Source organism: Ixodes scapularis, unplaced genomic scaffold (assembly GCF_016920785.2).
Source record: "Ixodes scapularis isolate PalLabHiFi unplaced genomic scaffold, ASM1692078v2 PGA_scaffold2__306_contigs__length_199485367, whole genome shotgun sequence".
In the NCBI taxonomy this organism is placed as follows: domain Eukaryota; kingdom Metazoa; phylum Arthropoda; class Arachnida; order Ixodida; family Ixodidae; genus Ixodes; species Ixodes scapularis.
The window spans coordinates 4,619,219-4,636,308 of NW_024609857.1; the positions used below are offsets into that span (position 1 = coordinate 4,619,219).

The window sequence follows — 17,090 nt, forward strand, 5'->3', positions numbered from 1 at the left end:
CACAAGCCGATGTCTCAACAGCGGCGCCTCGGCGAGCGTGCACACGGGGGCCGCCGCCGCCGACCGACCGCCGTCTCCCCGGGCTCGCGGCGCGACTCTCGCCCGTACTCGGCAGGGAGTCCCGAAGGTGCGCTCCAAGCGTGGAGAGGGCGTAATAAAGAGAAAGGCAAAGGGCATCTGCATCACGAACGGGCAAAGCTCATGCACTGACGTGCACAAACGTAAACAACGGTAGAAAAGTGGCGTTGCTCGCCACTACGAAATGCGTCCCGCTCAGTAATGCACGGCCGCGTCCCTTCCACACATACTTTCTCAAACTTGACTGCTGCTCTGCAGCGGGGCATGCCGACGAAAAGATGGTTGGGATAGTCACTGTTAGAGCCAAGCGTTCCCCAGTTTACCATGGCTCTCGCTGCAAATGGCCGCCGACTCAACCACCAGCATGGCGCTTACCGGTGTCCGACGTCATCTTGTGACGCAGATGCACGGCATTTTGCAGTCCAAAATTGGGTATCATATGACATGCCAAAATGGAACCCGAGTTACCCAACATTTCCCAATCTAAAAAAAATTAAGCCCCCATTATTTCGTTGAAGCAACCAGCTTCCGGTGTTTGCCCCTACGATGGTTCCAAAGCCAAACACAAGAAGCAGAATTCATCAGCATGTATATATTTCCTACAAAGGGAAGTTAGTAGACTATGTACAAAGAGTAGTGCATGGTAGGCGGCCTCACTGGCCACGTAAAAAAGCAGGCAGGTATAAAACAATCTGTTGAGAGGCAGTAAGATGAGTTGGAAGGCCCAGGAGTGCCGGTGGTGCGTCACTGGTGTCCGGGGTCCTCTGGGTGCTTGGCGACGCCCTTTAGAGGCTCCAGTGTCCTGCACAAAGCGGCCCAGGGAAGCACTGAGCGACTGCCCACTTCTAGTCTCAAATGCAGGTATTCAAAAGCGGTCCCTAAACCTTGCGCAAGACGACATCTAGAAATGTTGCCTCCCAACATCCTGGCAGTGCACGGGCCAGAGACAGTAGACACGCCTGTTCTGCCCTAGGTCACCCTGCAGCGCGACAGTCCATGCAAACCGAAGACGTGATGGGACGCCGCGACAGCCCTTGCGTCTGCTCACCCTTTTCATTCACAATTTCTACGGCCAACCGCCACGACAGCGTCAAACGCCGGCTTTCGTTTCCACCTGAGGCCCTAATCTGCATGGCGGGATTGAGGGACATTGCCGCCTGCCGCCATTGGTCAGTGGAGCTGGCTAATTGCAGCAGGCGACAATGTCCCGGTTCTTTGCGCTCGACAATTCCCTTCGTAAGGCCTGTCCAAACTGAAATCTGCAGTCGGACACGACATCCGGTTTTGGCAAAAAGAAATGTGATCCGGGCACGTCGAGAGCCGATTTTGGTTTGTACGCATCCACTAGCCGGACCTTGTTGGAGCACGGCTGAACTGGATCCACGAGGCTGATTGGGCGAGGTCGACAAAGGACGTCGAGCTGCGGTCACCCAATGAAACTGGCCTTGTAGTGCGCCTCTCTGCCTGCCTTGTTCCGGGTCAGAATTCCTTTCACCCTGTCCACTCTCTTCCCACAGGTGTGCAATTGGCAGTCTCCAGTGGTTTCGTGACTCCCATCAGACAAGGCCAGCCAAGCATGGCATTCGTCCAAAATGGGAAGGCATCGGAACGAAACGTGATGCTTCCTACTCTCCGGAGCGGTTTTCTTGCCGAAATCGGATGTCTGATCCGACAGCCGTCATCGGTTTGCACCACGCTTAACTTAGAACTTGGGCAAGGTAGCGAGGGAATTTATATTAGACGAACAACCGAGGCAACGCTCGCAGAACTTGAACCGAATGAGATTGGACGGAACACAAACAGCAATGCGGCGCAAGACAAGAACACTAACGAGACACTGAGACAACCAGGGGGGAATGGAACAGAGCAGAAAGTACCTGCTAGAACAACGACAGGCTTACATGGCATTAGAATGAGACTAGTCAAGACAGTAGGAACAAAGAACAAACTAAAGTTAAGACAGGCAACTGGTCAAATAATAATGGGGGAGAGGTACCCAATGATTCAAAACTAAGCGGAATGAGATTGCATATAAAGGCAAGGAAAATAAGGATAGCATAACATCATACCGTTTAATAACAGTAACTTTGGTCCCCTACAGACTAACAATGCAGTCAGTAAGAAGAATGGGCAGAAAACATTAGGTGAGCTAGACAACGGCTTCCGAAGAGATAAAAGATTAGATGATAACTTATTCATGTGTGTGCATGTTTTATTTTTTTGTTCTTTTTTTGAGTATGCAAAAATTTTTGGAAAGTTAGGTTTCAATGTGAAGGTGCGAAATAGCGTGGAGAGTAACGTGTCTTTTGTTCTCAGAGGTTTTCTCGTTCGATGGGCTTGGCCAGAAAGGTCGTTCTGGGCCGGCTAGGGGTACTCGAAAGTGTGAGCTCTGTTCAAAGTGTGATCATCACTCTATGTATGGAGGTGGCACGGATGAGTAAAAAACCATCATCGATTGCATTTCTGGACATTAAAGGGGCGTACGACAATGTGAGTCAGGAAAAACTGGGTACAGCTGAGAGAGTATGATTTAGATGCAAATTCGATTAGGCTTTTCCGCCTAATCGAATTTGCATCTAAATTTGAATTTGGTAGGGTATACGCAAATAATAAGGTTTTATAATGTGGGAAGCAGATATAACAGAACCGGCAGAAATAAAAAGAGGACTCGGTCACGACTGTCCTTGATACCTCTACTTTTTATGATATTTATTTATTTATTTATTGTACTTTTCCGGTGCCCCTAAACAGCCCATAGGCCTACATAAGGGTGCACCGTTGACACCTACATGCAGTTTTGCATAAAAAAGATGCACGCAAACGCATACATAATTTGAACAAACAAAAACGTGAAATATAAATGTAAATGAGAAAAGTGGATAAAGTTGAAAACAACACTGTTTGCCAAAAAGACTGATGCAAAAATACTCCAAAAGCCGGGAGACGTCATAATTAAAATAAGTACACCGACTTGACATAACAGAAAAAACAACTTCATTAGACGTTTCGCCTCCCATGCGGGAGGCATCATCAGTAGTTACACAGCAAATGCAGGGTTCAACCTAAACACAACGCTATTTATCACGAATGTCCGTGTAAGCTTCGTGGAGAGGGCCGCGGTTTTTGTTGCACACGGATGTGTCCCTGCGAAGAAACCACGATTCTAGAAGCTTTCGGGGCCCCCATCTGTCCTCTCTCGCCAAGGTCGTCGCGGCCGGAAAGTCGAAAGAATGCCCCATTGTCCACGCATGGTCCACCAGTTCAGTCTTCAGTCGCGTCGCGTGGGATGCGTACGTGACGTCACGCTTGTGTTCTTTGAGTCTGGTATCTCTCCTCCGTCCGGTTTCACCAATGTAGGACGCTGGGCAGTCACTGCAGGGGATCTTGTAGATAACGCCTCTTTGGACGTTCGCCGGGGTTGGGTCCTTTGGTTTGGAAACGGAATTTCCAATAGTTCTGTATGACTGTATGTCAAAGGAGTCTCCGAACCTCTTAGTCGCGCTTTGAGGCCCCTTGGCATCCGAACTGTTTTCAAGCCATACAGAACTATTGGAAATTCCGTTTCCAAACCAAAGGACCCAACCCCGGCGAACGTCCAAAGAGGCGTTATCTACAAGATCCCCTGCAGTGACTGCCCAGCGTCCTACATTGGTGAAACCGGACGGAGGAGAGATACCAGACTCAAAGAACACAAGCGTGACGTCACGTACGCATCCCACGCGACGCGACTGAAGACTGAACTGGTGGACCATGCGTGGACAATGGGGCATTCTTTCGACTTTCCGGCCGCGACGACCTTGGCGAGAGAGGACAGATGGGGGCCCCGAAAGCTTCTAGAATCGTGGTTTCTTCGCAGGGACACATCCGTGTGCAACAAAAACCGCGGCCCTCTCCACGAAGCTTACACGGACATTCGTGATAAATAGCGTTGTGTTTAGGTTGAACCCTGCATTTGCTGTGTAACTACTGATGATGCCTCCCGCATGGGAGGCGAAACGTCTAATGAAGTTGTTTTTTCTGTTATGTCAAGTCGGTGTACTTATTTTAATTAAAAAGACTGATACAAGAGGGCGTCACATTATAAAAGCACTAGCAGAGACCGCAAACTAAAACTTTCCCGCAAAAAGATGTCTACTTCGAGCGTGTTTGCGACATTTGACATGTTAAAATTATACTGGATACGCTCCATGGGTCTTAAGCTTTTTGGATCAGAGGAACCGAAAACACGATGGGAGCGAAGAGACCTGCCAGGTACAGCAATGAGTACGGATGAGGTTAGCTTGGGGCAATCTATGAAACCGTGAAGACATTTGTGTAAAAATAAAAAGTCTCGTGCCTGCCTCCTTTCGGAGAGGCAATGCAGGTTTAAAATCTTCAACAATCGCTCATGGCCTAAATAAATTCGCCTGTTAAAATAACGATCGTAAAGTAGTCGAACAAACTTCTTCTGTACATTTTCAAGTTCATTCGAGTTTGTCTGGTTTAAACGATTCCAAACAACGCTAGAGAAATCCAGTTTAGACAGGATGAGGGATCGGTACAAATGCAAAAAGCAAGAATATCCTCTAAAGTTTCGAGTCATTCTGGTAATTGCGCCCAAAGTACGGTAACATGTATTGCTCAAGTATGCCACATGATCAGAGAATTTAAATTCACTGTCCAAGAAAACTCCTAGATCACGTACAACTGAGACGCGCTCAATCGAGCACTTGTTCAAAGTGTAGTCAAAGGTGTTAAAGAAATGTTTTCTTGAAAAAGATATGACTTTTGTTTTAGCAGGGTTGAGAACCAACTTGTTGTCCTTGCACCAGTCTGCCAATGCTGTAATATCTTGCTGTAGTTTATTGCACTCAGAAATGTCCACAATAGCTCGGAAAAGCTTAACGTCATCGGCAAATTGTAACATTTCCGAGTGATTTATGCATGAGCAAATATCGTTCACGAAGATGTTGAAAAGCAGAGGCGATAGGCTAGAACCCTGCGGGACTCCCGATTTGGAGAGGTACGCGGTTGATTGTGCACCACCGTATGAAACAGAATTCCATCTGTCATGCAGATAGCTCTGAATCCATTCGCAAAGTGGTAAGGAGATACCATAGGACGCAAGTTGCTTAACTAGCAGTGAATGGCTCACTAGGTCAAATGCTTTTTTAAAATCAAAGTAAATTGCGTCGACCTGCTGCTTCGACCCTAGTTTGGCACCCACAAATTCCGTAAACGCTATTAAGTTTGTTTCCACAGAACGATTTGGCATAAAACCATGTTGTTGCACGTTTATACGTCTGGAAAAAAAATGCATGATATGACAATGCATGGCCTTTTCGAACACCTTGGCAAACGAACAGATCAGTGAAATTGGACGATAATTAGTGACAGTTAGTGCCGACCCATCTTTGAATATTGGCACAACTAGAGATATACCTGAGTAAAATCGGAAATAAAGGAGAAGAGTGCAATTTAGGTTTGGATTTGTGACATATGAAGAGAGAGGAGAAAAAAGTAAACAACGTTATACCAGAAATGTTCCATGCAGACGACGTACTGTCAGCAGATAGCCGGGATAGGCTACAGAAGCTGATTCTGTGGAAAGGAAGGAGACTCTCTGGGCCTGAAATTCAGTAGCAACGAGTCGGGAATAATGGCTTATAACGATGAGAAGGGGGACCTACTGGGACATTCAATATGCCTCAATAGAACACGCAGAGAAGCATAAATACCTGGGAGTATGGCTGAATGAGGGAAAACAATACTTAGAAGAACAGAAAGAAATTATGCTAAAGAAAGGAAAAAGGAATGCAGCAGTTATGATAGCTTAGGACACTATGGGAATTATAATAAAGTTCTCAGTGGAATATGGAAGGGAGTCGTGGTGCCGAAGTTGTCTTTTGGCAATGCGGTATTATGCGTGAAATCTGAGGGCCAGTCGAGTTTAGAGACTTGGCAGAGGCGCGTGGGCAGACTGGTACTCTAGGGCACGTGGGAATAGACCGAATGAAGAAGTGCAGGGAGACTTGGGCTGGGCATCTATCGAGGCTGGACAGGCGACCAGTAAGTTGGAATTTGAACAAAGGCTAGACACAATTGAGGATACACGGTGGACGAGAAAGCTGTATAAGCATGCATACATGAAAGGTGCGAACACTAAATGGACAAACCAAACCCGAGAACTGAAATTCAAATATTCAAAGTCAAAAGCTGGGGCAGAGCAGACTACCTCAGTAGAAGAGAAAGTAAAAGAAGCCAAGAGAAAGAATGCAGGGAAAATCAGCTTTTTAACTATGTACAGGGGACGGAAACAGAAAGTACAGAAGGAACATTGGTACGATAATTACGGAAGAGCAGACTTTGGCTCGGCGCCTAAGTCGGCTCGTAAAACTTACTTTTTTCGTTTTATTTTTTTTTTTATTGTGCGATTTTCCGGGGCTGTGACGTTTAGTTACGCTGCTCTCTAAAGCCCGCTTTTGGACACGCGTTTTAAGCACCAACGGCATCAGACCATCCGTGAGTACTTTGGACATTAAAAAGAAGTTTAATTTGTTTTTTTCCTTTTTTTTTTAATTCGATCATTCGGATAATTTGACCAAACTTCAAGTTCCCATAGAGATCGAATTAATGAAAGTTCACTGTATTGAGGACTGGGGACCGTTTGAGAAAATGGACACGCAGTGTGCTGTATGCCAAGTGGAAGACAAGAGAGGACACGTGGGGTCGAGGTGCACGGGAAGGGGGAGACGGATTTGGCCGCAGCGCTGGGGTTTGCAGGCGACAGTGAATGATAAGTGCATTTTAATAACCGAGAGAAGATTAGAAAACTGGTGGAAACTATGGAGAATTGAATGCCGCAGAACTGACACAGCTGGGAACAGGTGGGGTAGAGGAAAATCGCAACTCCCTCCCGCGTGGGTCTGGCCCGAAGCATCCTCCCTGTCTCCCAGCGGGTTCGGGTAACGCCGACTAACAGAAAAATTGGCGACTCCCTCGCTAATAAGAAGAGGCGGGGAAGTTTCTTTGTTTTTTTTGTGCAATCCTACAGAGGTCATCCTGGTGATATCCCACACCGCCTGGTGATAGTTACGAAATTGAAGAAAGCAAGCAAATTAGCGAAGGAAAAAAATCATACAGCCAAATCTCGTTAAATCAAACTCCAGAAAATTTGTTTGAATAAAGCAAAGTCTGAATTACTGGGAGTTTCCTCCCACAAATGCATAGGATGGGACCCGCATGTTAGTTTGAATTATCTGCAAGTTTGAATTAATAGAGCTGGAATTAATGCGTCTACTGTACTTTTGGTTCTCAATTTCTCGGCTAGGTGGTGCAAGCTATCACCCGTTATAAAGGGTACAGCTGTTGGCATCCATCCACCCGTAGCTTGTACGTCGAGCAGGTCGGTAAGACGGGCAAACCGGTAGACGGTAGATATAACGAGACAAATAATGCACGAGGACGCAGAGAGGGAATGCATAAGGACTTGCGTGCGCCTTACAAATTCCTCTTTTACGTCTTAGTGATACGGACTTGGGGCGTCAATGCGAGTAAGATTTTTAGCAGGGCCATTTCTAAGGCGTCCAAGCGCCGTACGAATGCGTACGAGGGGTGCCCAGGACGTGCACGGTGCTTAATTTAATCGTCATATAGAACTCTCTATGGTAGCTTCGCCCCAGCTCAAGTTGCCTTGCTCGTCATTCTCCCATCCTCTCCGTTTCTCTCGGGATGTCTACCGACTGCAGCCAGCAGCATGGCTGAACTCGGGGCGCATCTGCAGTCACCCCTAGAGGCCAGTGGCAGCGCAACAGTTCACTCTTCCAAAGGCTGATTTACACACTCGCGACCGCTTACCACCAAGCGCCTTAGGACCTCTCGCGATATCTCATAACGCTGGCACACCGGTGCCACCTGAATTTCACTGGAGCAGAGGATTTGCGGTAGATCAAACGTAAATGGTCATTTTAACGTCAAGTTTTCCGAGCCAAAGGAAGAGATGCGCGAGCAAAAGAAGGAAATACAGGGCGTTTCCCTACAGACGGCGCCAGTGCATTGCGACCGCCGAGAGGTCGTAACCCACTCGATCGTCGGCAGTCGCGCCAACGAGCGCTCTACGACCGACTGCGTCCCCCTCCGACCCTCCGCTGGCCCATAGAGCGTGCCGTACATCTGGAAGGCCTCGCCCTCGAGCAGGGTGTCCGGCAGCTGGGCGTCCCGGGTCTCCGGCAGCAGCAGCACCGACAGGCCGCTCAGGATGCAGATGGTGCCGTACACCCCGAACGGCACATTCTCGTGGGTCGCGTGCCCCTGCAAAGAAAGCTTCGTTGCACCGGCCGGGCTTGGAAACCCGACGGCAACGCGTTTCCTACGTCGACCGCGTCCTAAAGGCTCAGTTTGTGGCCGAGCATCGCATCGCCGCCGGCCACAATTCCGACGGCATCGTGAGGGCGGCTTCTGCAACATCATTGGCTGCCGCTGCAACGTCATTGGTTGCCGGTGTAACACATATATGGGTGTGGGCGCACGGCACGCTGAACGCCGCGACAGAATCAACCAGATAAAGTTGAATAGGTGCACTCTCAAGTGAGGAAATAAACAGTGTTCTCATTCCCACGGCACCTCTGCACGTGCGCTCTCCGCTCGACACGTGTGCTCTGTCCTCCACGGACGCGAATGTAGTGCCAGATATCTATCTGGTTCAATGAGCTCATAAAAGCTGCCTTAGAGGCACCAAACCAGGGTCAATGACAGAGACAGAGGTGTGTCTAAGCAACACGCATAGCGCCAAGTTCTGCACAACCTCAAAAACAAGCATTCTCCTAAGATGGGAAACCAGCCGCTTATCCAAGAGTCGCTTGGTGGCACCGCTGGCAGCTGCACGCAATGTCCGCACAAACCTCGGGTCGGGGGAAAGGCAGAGCTCTCACCAGCTCCTTGACGAAGGGGGCGATGATGGCCCCCAGCCGGGCAATGGTGGAGCTTGAGCCCATGCCCACGTTGCGCACCACCGTGGGGTAGATCTCGGCCGAATAGACGTACAGGATGCCGTACGAGGCCGTGATCAGGAACTTGCCCAGCATGGCAAAGGCAATCTTCAGCCACAGGGTCTCTGCATAGAAAGGCCTCCGTCCAGCATCCTCCCAACCCTCGAACACTCTGGGCCTGCTGTACACTTCTTGGATGGTAAGGAAGAAAAAACGCTCTGTCTGCATCTCCTCCTTGTTTGTCCGTAGTCTTGTTGCGCTTTTTAATCATTATGAATCACCAACTTGCCCAACTTTCTACCCTCGTCAGAAAAAACTAAAGTGGTAGTCTTCGCACTCAGAAAACCAGCAAAAACGTGCACGAGCGTTTGCCACAATTGGCACCGGAAGTTACGTATTTTAGACACTGTGTGGATAGACTGCGGAATAAGAGCCAAAGAAATCAAACTTGCATGCGAACTGTTATTGTTTGCCATCCACTAAAGAAAGAAACTATCGCGGCATTCTTTTTTCATGTTACAGAGAGTCAAGGAAATATCTGCAATTTGGGAGGATGGAACGAAGGAGATACCGAGCAGCGCAGTAAATGTGCGAGGTGGAGGAGAGGAAGGTGCGCTTGGCGGCACACAAAAATCTGAAATCCTAGACTGGTTTTTCTAGGGGCACATTCTGGGCATTTTCAACCCTGCTCAAAGAGGGTCACAAACCGAGCAAACAAACGCAGCAAGCTATGCCAGACAACTGCCAGCAGGTGCATCCGCGGTCCTTAGATTACCTGATCGGGTACCTTCGAGTCGCGCTATGAAAAAGCTTTCCCCGGGGATAGTACCAGAAGTGCACCGCCGACATTAGAAGTCAACCGATCGGATCGCTCAAACAACCCAAGAGATGCACGGTGGGCTCCAAGAAGACACCGTGGTTGCCACACGCATCTGTTCTCTCACAGAGGCCTACGGACCCTTCGAAAAGATTACCGATCAAAAACCGCATTCGTACTAAAGGGCCGCATTATTTCGTAATAATTGATACTCAACGTAAAGGGTGCCACATACATCTGCTTTCAAAAGATTGTGAGGAGTTTCCTGATCTTAAAACTCGTAATTTCTTTAATTTTTACTTCTACACAAACCAGCGCCACTCGTGGGGACGATACTCATTAGGGCGGAAAGCGGCCAAGTTACCAGCGAGAAAGGAGTGCGGCAGAAGAGGGAGTCACTCACGCCCCGAGAAGAAGATGGTGAGGAGGCAGGAGCAGCCCGCCAGGACCATGCAGCCGCACTGGGAGATGCGGCGCCCAATGCGCTTGATGATCACGATCGAGATGGCGTAGGCCGGGAACTCCACGGCCCCGGCAATGGCGAAGTTGAGGTAGGGGTTGCCCCCGAGGTCGTTGGTGTTCAGCGACATGGCGTAGTACGTGAACGAGTTGACAAACCTGCCGGAGAGCGACAACCTCGTACGTGCTGGTCGGTGCCACCAAAACTGCCGCGGGGCAGCCCCCCAAAAAAGTTTACCGGAAACAAACTATGCATCACCCAACGCTCATTTTCCGCCAAAATGTAGCGCCACCAAACCAAACCGGACGCCCAAAATAGTGGTCGATGGAGCCCTCGAACGCATCGAGCCGAAATAGTGCCAGTCACCGAGAGCCATTTTCTCATATAATTTTTAGAAAATTACTCGGAACTCTCGACTGGCATAACGGTTAGTTCCGAAACCATTTGGTACAGACTGCTAGAGCTACATTTGCGTGGAGGCCCAACGTACGGCAATGCATCGTTTATTTGAGTGGCTAAAAATCTCCGTAATATTTTTGGGGGACACTTTGGTGGCGAGGGAGCGGACGTCGTACGAAATGTGCGGACGCCGTCAGAAGCGCGAGAGGCGGCTATTGGTGAGCTGGAAAGGGTCGGATTTACTTTGGATGGACCGGCGAGGACGAAATGGACCGAGCGGATTTGTTCGGATGAATCCAAGCCCGTCCACGTCGGTACCGTAGTAATCTCTGGTATCCGCTCGACTGACCTGCCACTGAACTATCCCAATCATACCGACAAACGTATGTGTAAAACTGGCTTCTTCATTTTTTAAAGCACTATTAGCCCCGAGCGAGACTGACTGGAGCGCCGCGATAGCTCGGTGGTGATGCAGTGAAAAGTATCGTGTGATGAGGCCAGTTCTTTGCTTCGCTTTGGTTGTGCACTTTCGCATGCAGCAGCAGAAACTGTTCACCGAGCTAATTTTGCTTTTGCAGTCGCGCAAAATGTGCGTAGGACAAAACCTAAAAACAAACTCGAATACACGAAGCAAAGCAATCGTAAGCTGCGCGCAAGTTATGATGGAATCCTACCGTACCTTAGTGGCCACCAACACCGCCCGGGTACTTTGCCGTGGAAACCGACGAGCATCCTTCTACGCGCTCTTTTGCGCGCTTCCAAACTCAAGCAGCAAACAAAAAGAAACGCTCGATTCACGGGTTCCGGAAGCAACGACAACAATCCTAAGGACTTCAGCAGCACCTCAAGTCGGTGGGAAGGCCAAGCACAAAAAGGGTTGCTGCCTACCACGTGCAACCCTTTTTTTTTTTTTTAAGTGAAGTTATTTTGTAGGAGTGGTCTGAACCTTGACCTACATCCGGTTAGAGGCCGAGCCTTCTCTCTTCGTCGTCCTTTTGTCATTTTTGGAGTGTTGTGCGGAAGTGGTGGATGCTCTCGTCGCACTGATACGCTCGTCAATTCTATTTGCTGGTTTCTTCGATGCAAAGCTCAAATAAACGCATTATGGATTACCTTTGTACCCTGTAGTAGGTACACTTTATTTTTCGTGCCTCTCTCTAAAACCCCACGAGCAAACTGCGAAAAAATCGGCGATCGGTAACAAATTCAACGCCTGCTCGGCCCTCGTTGTGATTGGTCGTCTTTTTTTTTCTTTGCCTGCCCATTTCCGACAGGCCAAAAAAAAAACTCATTCCGGAAATTATGCTGACCCAGAATCTACCCGTTTGGTTGCATGACAAGCCTCCGAAGCCACAACGACGACAGATTTTGTCACGGTGAGTACGATAACATGAAACTGGGTCACTGTTGTCGCGCTGCTCGATCTTAATTTTGACGAGAAGTACGGCGAAAGGATTAGGTCACATGTGACCCCCAACTCTGGTTCAAATTAACCAATCCAACATGAATTGTGAGCGATACACCTCAACCTTCACGCTACCAACAAAGCGCAAACGCGGTCACATGATACTTGGTACTACGTCATGACAAGAAGCCACCAGGTGGCAGCATTCCCTCTTCTGGGGGCTAATATTTAAGCAGCGAGAAATCTGCCTTTTTATTTTTATTTCACCGCGCAAGCTTTTTGAGAAAAACAAAAATTCCTCAAGTGCAGGCAAGATGGTGAAGCTTGATGAGAACACTGCCGACTGAGTCTCGGTTGGTTGCCTTAAAAACGCTCCAATCCATCTCACAATTGAGTGAAAGTCGAGTCATGAACGGAGTCGTCGACTTCTGTGCGACGGAATTGCACTTGAAACTCGGCGTGCCAGCAGAGAGTGCGGTCGTGTGGTGCCTGGACAACAAGAAATGTCGCATTCCGCTGCAGAATAACGGGAACCTATTGTGGCGCTCGTGTTCCAACCTCCAGATTCTGCCAGGCCGTTTCTCCAGTGTCCCCGCCTCCCTCTAACAAAACGAGCAGTTTCTGAGCCCTGCAGAACGGAGGAATTGCGGGGTTGGTTTCCTGCCTTCTTTGTGTTCGTTGGGCTTTAAAGTGCGATTCCAAACAGGATTTCAACTGGCTGCCAATCTCATCCACTCTCGAGCAGAGTTTGGTCGCCAGTGCATATACATCGTAAATGGCGGGGAATGATGCCTCATTTAAGAGAGCCTTTGCAAAAATCCCAAAAGGCCATGTGCGCCGCACGACAAATAATGGGAGTCCTTGGTACGGGGCATACTGAGGAATCCCATTATTCGTCACGCGGCACACACGGCCTTTTGGGATTTTACGTCATGGATGAAGAAAGAATAAAACAATTAAAACAGGGACAACACAACCACATCTTTCAACTAGCAACAGACGAGTAAACTTTCAACAGCGAGCAGCCGACTATACCCAGGAGGAGGAAGGGGGAAGAAGGAAAGATAAGAAACGCAAAGTGCAAGTCAGGTTGGTGGGCTTATCTCAGATTTTAAAAATTTTACGTCTCTTGGTCTTTTCTCCCGCTACCACGTGACATATGCGAGCAGGCGCAGGTTACCGAGGCAACAACGCTCTGACAGCCGAGCTGAACGAGCGCATTGAAATGGGGAAAGGATATCGCGTTGGCTAGCTTGCGAGGCTGCCCATTTCTCGTCCCTCTCCCTTGTACTGACTACATCGTCGGCTACATTAACGCTTTGTCGAACCTAGTCCAACCCTGCCCCGATCGCGGTGCAAAATAAGTAGACCCAGTGACACTGCAAGACGTGGAGGTAAGTCGCGACGCATTACGCATTCAAATAAGTCAGTAGCTTCACCCGCCGCGATGCGTTTACGCTGCCACAGCTATCGTTTTGGGTTAGGTTCATGATCGCAACCATGGTTGCTGGCGGCAGTTGCCGCGACTCAGGCACAGTCGCAGAGACGCAAAGAGAAAGTGTGCGATTTTTCCGAGGTTCCCCAAAATCCCCTGCCATCTTGGCACTATATGTATTGCAACGGGTCTATTCCAATCTCCGGTATTCACTCCCTCGAGCATTCAATCGCTTTTTGTTCTCAAACCTAGCCGAAAGCCCACACCCAGTAGCTACCAGGTAACGTCACGCCTGGTGGCAACTACCCTCCGAGTCTGCAGGCTGCACTCACCAGCAGCAGAAGAGTATGAGCGTCCGCTTGCGCAGCACGGGCGACTTGAGCAGGTCGAAGACTGTCACCTTGCCGAAGACGTTCTTGGGCTGCTCCTGGGGAGGGACACGCTGGCACCAGTTCCCCCGACGGGAGGCAGGCCACCCACCTTCTCAAACTCCACCTTGAGGAGCTCAAACTTCTGCTCCGCCTCCTCCTTGTCCTTCTCGTTCCTCTCCACGGCCTCCATGATGAGCGACCGGGCTTGCTCAAACTTCTTGTTGGCCATGAGCCAGCGAGGGGACTCTGGGAGGATCCTGCACGGGGCTCTCCGTTGGGCGAGCTCCGAGGGGCGTCCAAGAGAGGCTCACCAGAAGCCGACGACGAGGACCAGCGCAGAGACCATGGCCACCAGCTGGACGTAGAACCAGCTCTTGATGAGGTAGGCCACCAGGGCCAGCACCAGGTAGCCCGTGGCCCAGCCAAACTCGTAGGCCAGGCCAAAGAAGGACCTCAGGTCGGGCCCCACCACCTCCATGACTGCAAGAGCCCAGGCTCCAGAGACCGCCTCCCCGCCCCGACATTGCCAAAAAAGAGAAATGCCTACGCAGCACAAAGGAGGTGGAGCCAACGCCGGAAACCCCGAGGGAGACAAAGTAGCGGAGGCTTATGAATGCAACGAAGCTCTGCGAGAGGAGCGTCGAGAAGCCTGCAACGAGAAGGACGGACAAGGCCACACAAATGACTGTCCTTCTGCCCACTCTGCAAGGAAACAAAGTTGCACAGTCAATCGCACGGACAACAAACGCACTGCACCCAGCCAGTGCTGCCTCCTTCCGCCGGCTCTGAGGGGAACTCCGCCCGCTTTTCATCCGCCAATCAAGTGCCGACTCGAGCGTGAAAATAAAATGGTTTGCGGGGTTTTTTTACGACTACGGCGCACAATTTCAAACCGCCGGTAAATCCCTCCATATTCCCAGCCGTCCATGTCCCAGGAGTCAAGTCGGAGCCGACGGCACCCCACACGGATCGCACCCCAAGAAAGCCACGCAATGCTCACCTCTTGACTGCCTGAAAAACTGAAGGGGGGAAAATAGGGTAAACCGACCAAAAAATCCATTTTTTTAATGCAAAATACTTGTATGGAATTTGAGGAACAAAACCAGGAAGCGGCGAGCACAAACAAACGCTCCGAGCCATTTAAATATGACGCCGAAATATGCACACCCAGGTACCTACAACTGGTAGATGCGCGTGTCTGCTTATATTTATTTATTAATACCTCAAAGGCCTAACGCTTTCGCAATATTAATTTCTTACTTTTTATAGGGAAAGTAAGGAATGACGCAGAAGGAAGAGGAACACGAAAAAAGGCTTTGGGGAGGGTAAAAAAACAGTAAGAAGGGACATGTATTCTGCCAAAGTTTTTTTGAACCTTTGTGACAAATATGAAAAAATACATTTGCGTTTTTGGCAGTGACATTTTTGCAACTTTCTAAACTTTGATGTGCCTTTGCTAAGAAACTACCTAACCGATTACAATAATGCTTTTACAGCTTAAATACCTCTCCAACAACTTGAACCTACAAGCTTCCAGGATTCACTACACTATTACATTTAAAACAAAATAAAATAAAAAGTTGACTCATGACAAAAACAATCTTTTTTTTTTCCTCGCACTATGCTCAAACTTATTTTCTTTAGGTACAGTCTAAAGCCAGTAATATGTGGAAGGTATGTACCAAATGAAATGGGCATCTTATGTTTTGTGGCTGAGAAAAGGTACATTAGAAAGATGAAATATGTTTACCATCCTCTGTAATGCGAAATTAGAGCGCAGCTCTCGAGGAGGAGGGGAGGTTATGCCCCTCCTCCTTTTCTGCTCCCCTCCCATTTAGCCGGAAATTTTCACTAAATCTCCCGCTAAATCAAGGGGGGAAATTTTTCCGCTAGATTTGGCGGGAAATTTTTGTTTTGCAAAATCTAGTGGGGAAATTTTTCCGCCAAATTTAGCGGGGAAATTTTTCCGCTAACTTTATCAGGGAAATTATTCCGCTAAATTTAGCGCAAATATTTTTCCATTAAACTTGGCAGGGAAATTGTTCCGCTCCATTTGGCGGGAGATATTTCCCGCCAGATTTAGCGGGGAAGTTTTTCCGCTAAATTTTGCAGGCAATTTTTTCTGCTAGATTTAGCGGGAAAATTTTTCCACTAAATTTAACAGGGAATTTGTTACACTAAATTAGGACGGGAAATTTTAATGCTAAATTTAGCGTGGAAATTTTCCCGCCAAATTTAGCGGGGAAATTTGAAAGAAAGAAAGGGCAGTCTCTGAGACATTGCGTTGTCTGCTCTCTTTTGTGTCTCGGGGTTTTCAACAGTTCCATGGAAGACGCAAGTTCGGCTTTGGAGTCACGTTTATGTAAAGCTCTTTTTTATTCAGAAGATTTAGAGAAAGCAAACAGCACTCTAAAGACGACCAACTTTCACGACTTACCCTTGACGGCTCAGAAAACCGGCGGAGTTCCCCTCTACCAGCCCAGTGAGCGTGCCTTTCCACTTTCTCCCAGAAAGGGACCGACCCAAATCAAGCGTGCGAACGAGCCAAGGCAGTTTTACGTTTTTCTTGGCATTCGGACAACACAACCAAATTTGCTCAATTTCTACCCAGAGAGTTTTTACAACATTCCCCAATTTATGAACAGATCACCGGCCTCCGTGATGCTGGGATTGTATAAAATTCCCGGCCCGACGGTGCACACGCCGCTCGGTCGCAGGAGACAACACTCGCAGAGAAGCAAGGGGACCCACCTATCCGACAGCTGTCCGAAGACGATCATGGAGGTCATGTAGCCCGCCATGTACACCGACTGGCTCAGGGACACCAGCCAGCTCCGAGAGCACACCAGGTCCCACTGCAGGACAAGGGCCACGGCTCGAGGGGCTGCCCTCCCCAAATGCTCCCAGCCCACTTCCCATAGAACAAACTCAACCAACTGGCCCTAAATGAGCGAAGGTGGGCAGTGGGGAGGCCCCAAGGCTGGGAGCTTGGGCAGTTTTTCCCGCCATTTCCTTATCTGCCAGCCACCAGAAACTGCCCTCCTCCTTCCCACCGACACAGTGTCACCTTCAAAAGCCAGGGGCCGCGATTACTTGTAAACAATGCCCCAAAAGGGAGTCGGTTTTGTCAACTAGAATGGAACACCTACGCAAAAGCAA

General features: G+C 49.0%; 1 protein-coding gene across 4 annotated transcripts in view; it reads right to left on the reverse strand.

Annotated features, from left to right (window-relative positions):
* Positions 1-655: 655 nt before the first annotated feature.
* The window catches only part of LOC120841783 (organic cation transporter protein), a 36,592-nt gene continuing 20,157 nt past the window's right edge, over positions 656-17,090 (reverse strand). For all 4 annotated transcript variants that reach the window (XM_040212752.3, XM_040212753.3, XM_040212754.2 and 1 more), the window contains exons 3-11: positions 16,683-16,786; positions 14,479-14,633; positions 14,243-14,411; positions 14,041-14,188; positions 13,893-13,987; positions 10,265-10,479; positions 8,988-9,169; positions 8,228-8,367; positions 656-880 (exon numbers count right to left, since the gene is read on the reverse strand). In XM_040212752.3, the coding sequence (XP_040068686.1) occupies positions 823-880; positions 8,228-8,367; positions 8,988-9,169; positions 10,265-10,479; positions 13,893-13,987; positions 14,041-14,188; positions 14,243-14,411; positions 14,479-14,633; positions 16,683-16,786 (1,266 nt within the window). In that variant the 3' untranslated portion in view covers positions 656-822. The remainder of the gene's footprint in view (positions 881-8,227; positions 8,368-8,987; positions 9,170-10,264; positions 10,480-13,892; positions 13,988-14,040; positions 14,189-14,242; positions 14,412-14,478; positions 14,634-16,682; positions 16,787-17,090) is intronic.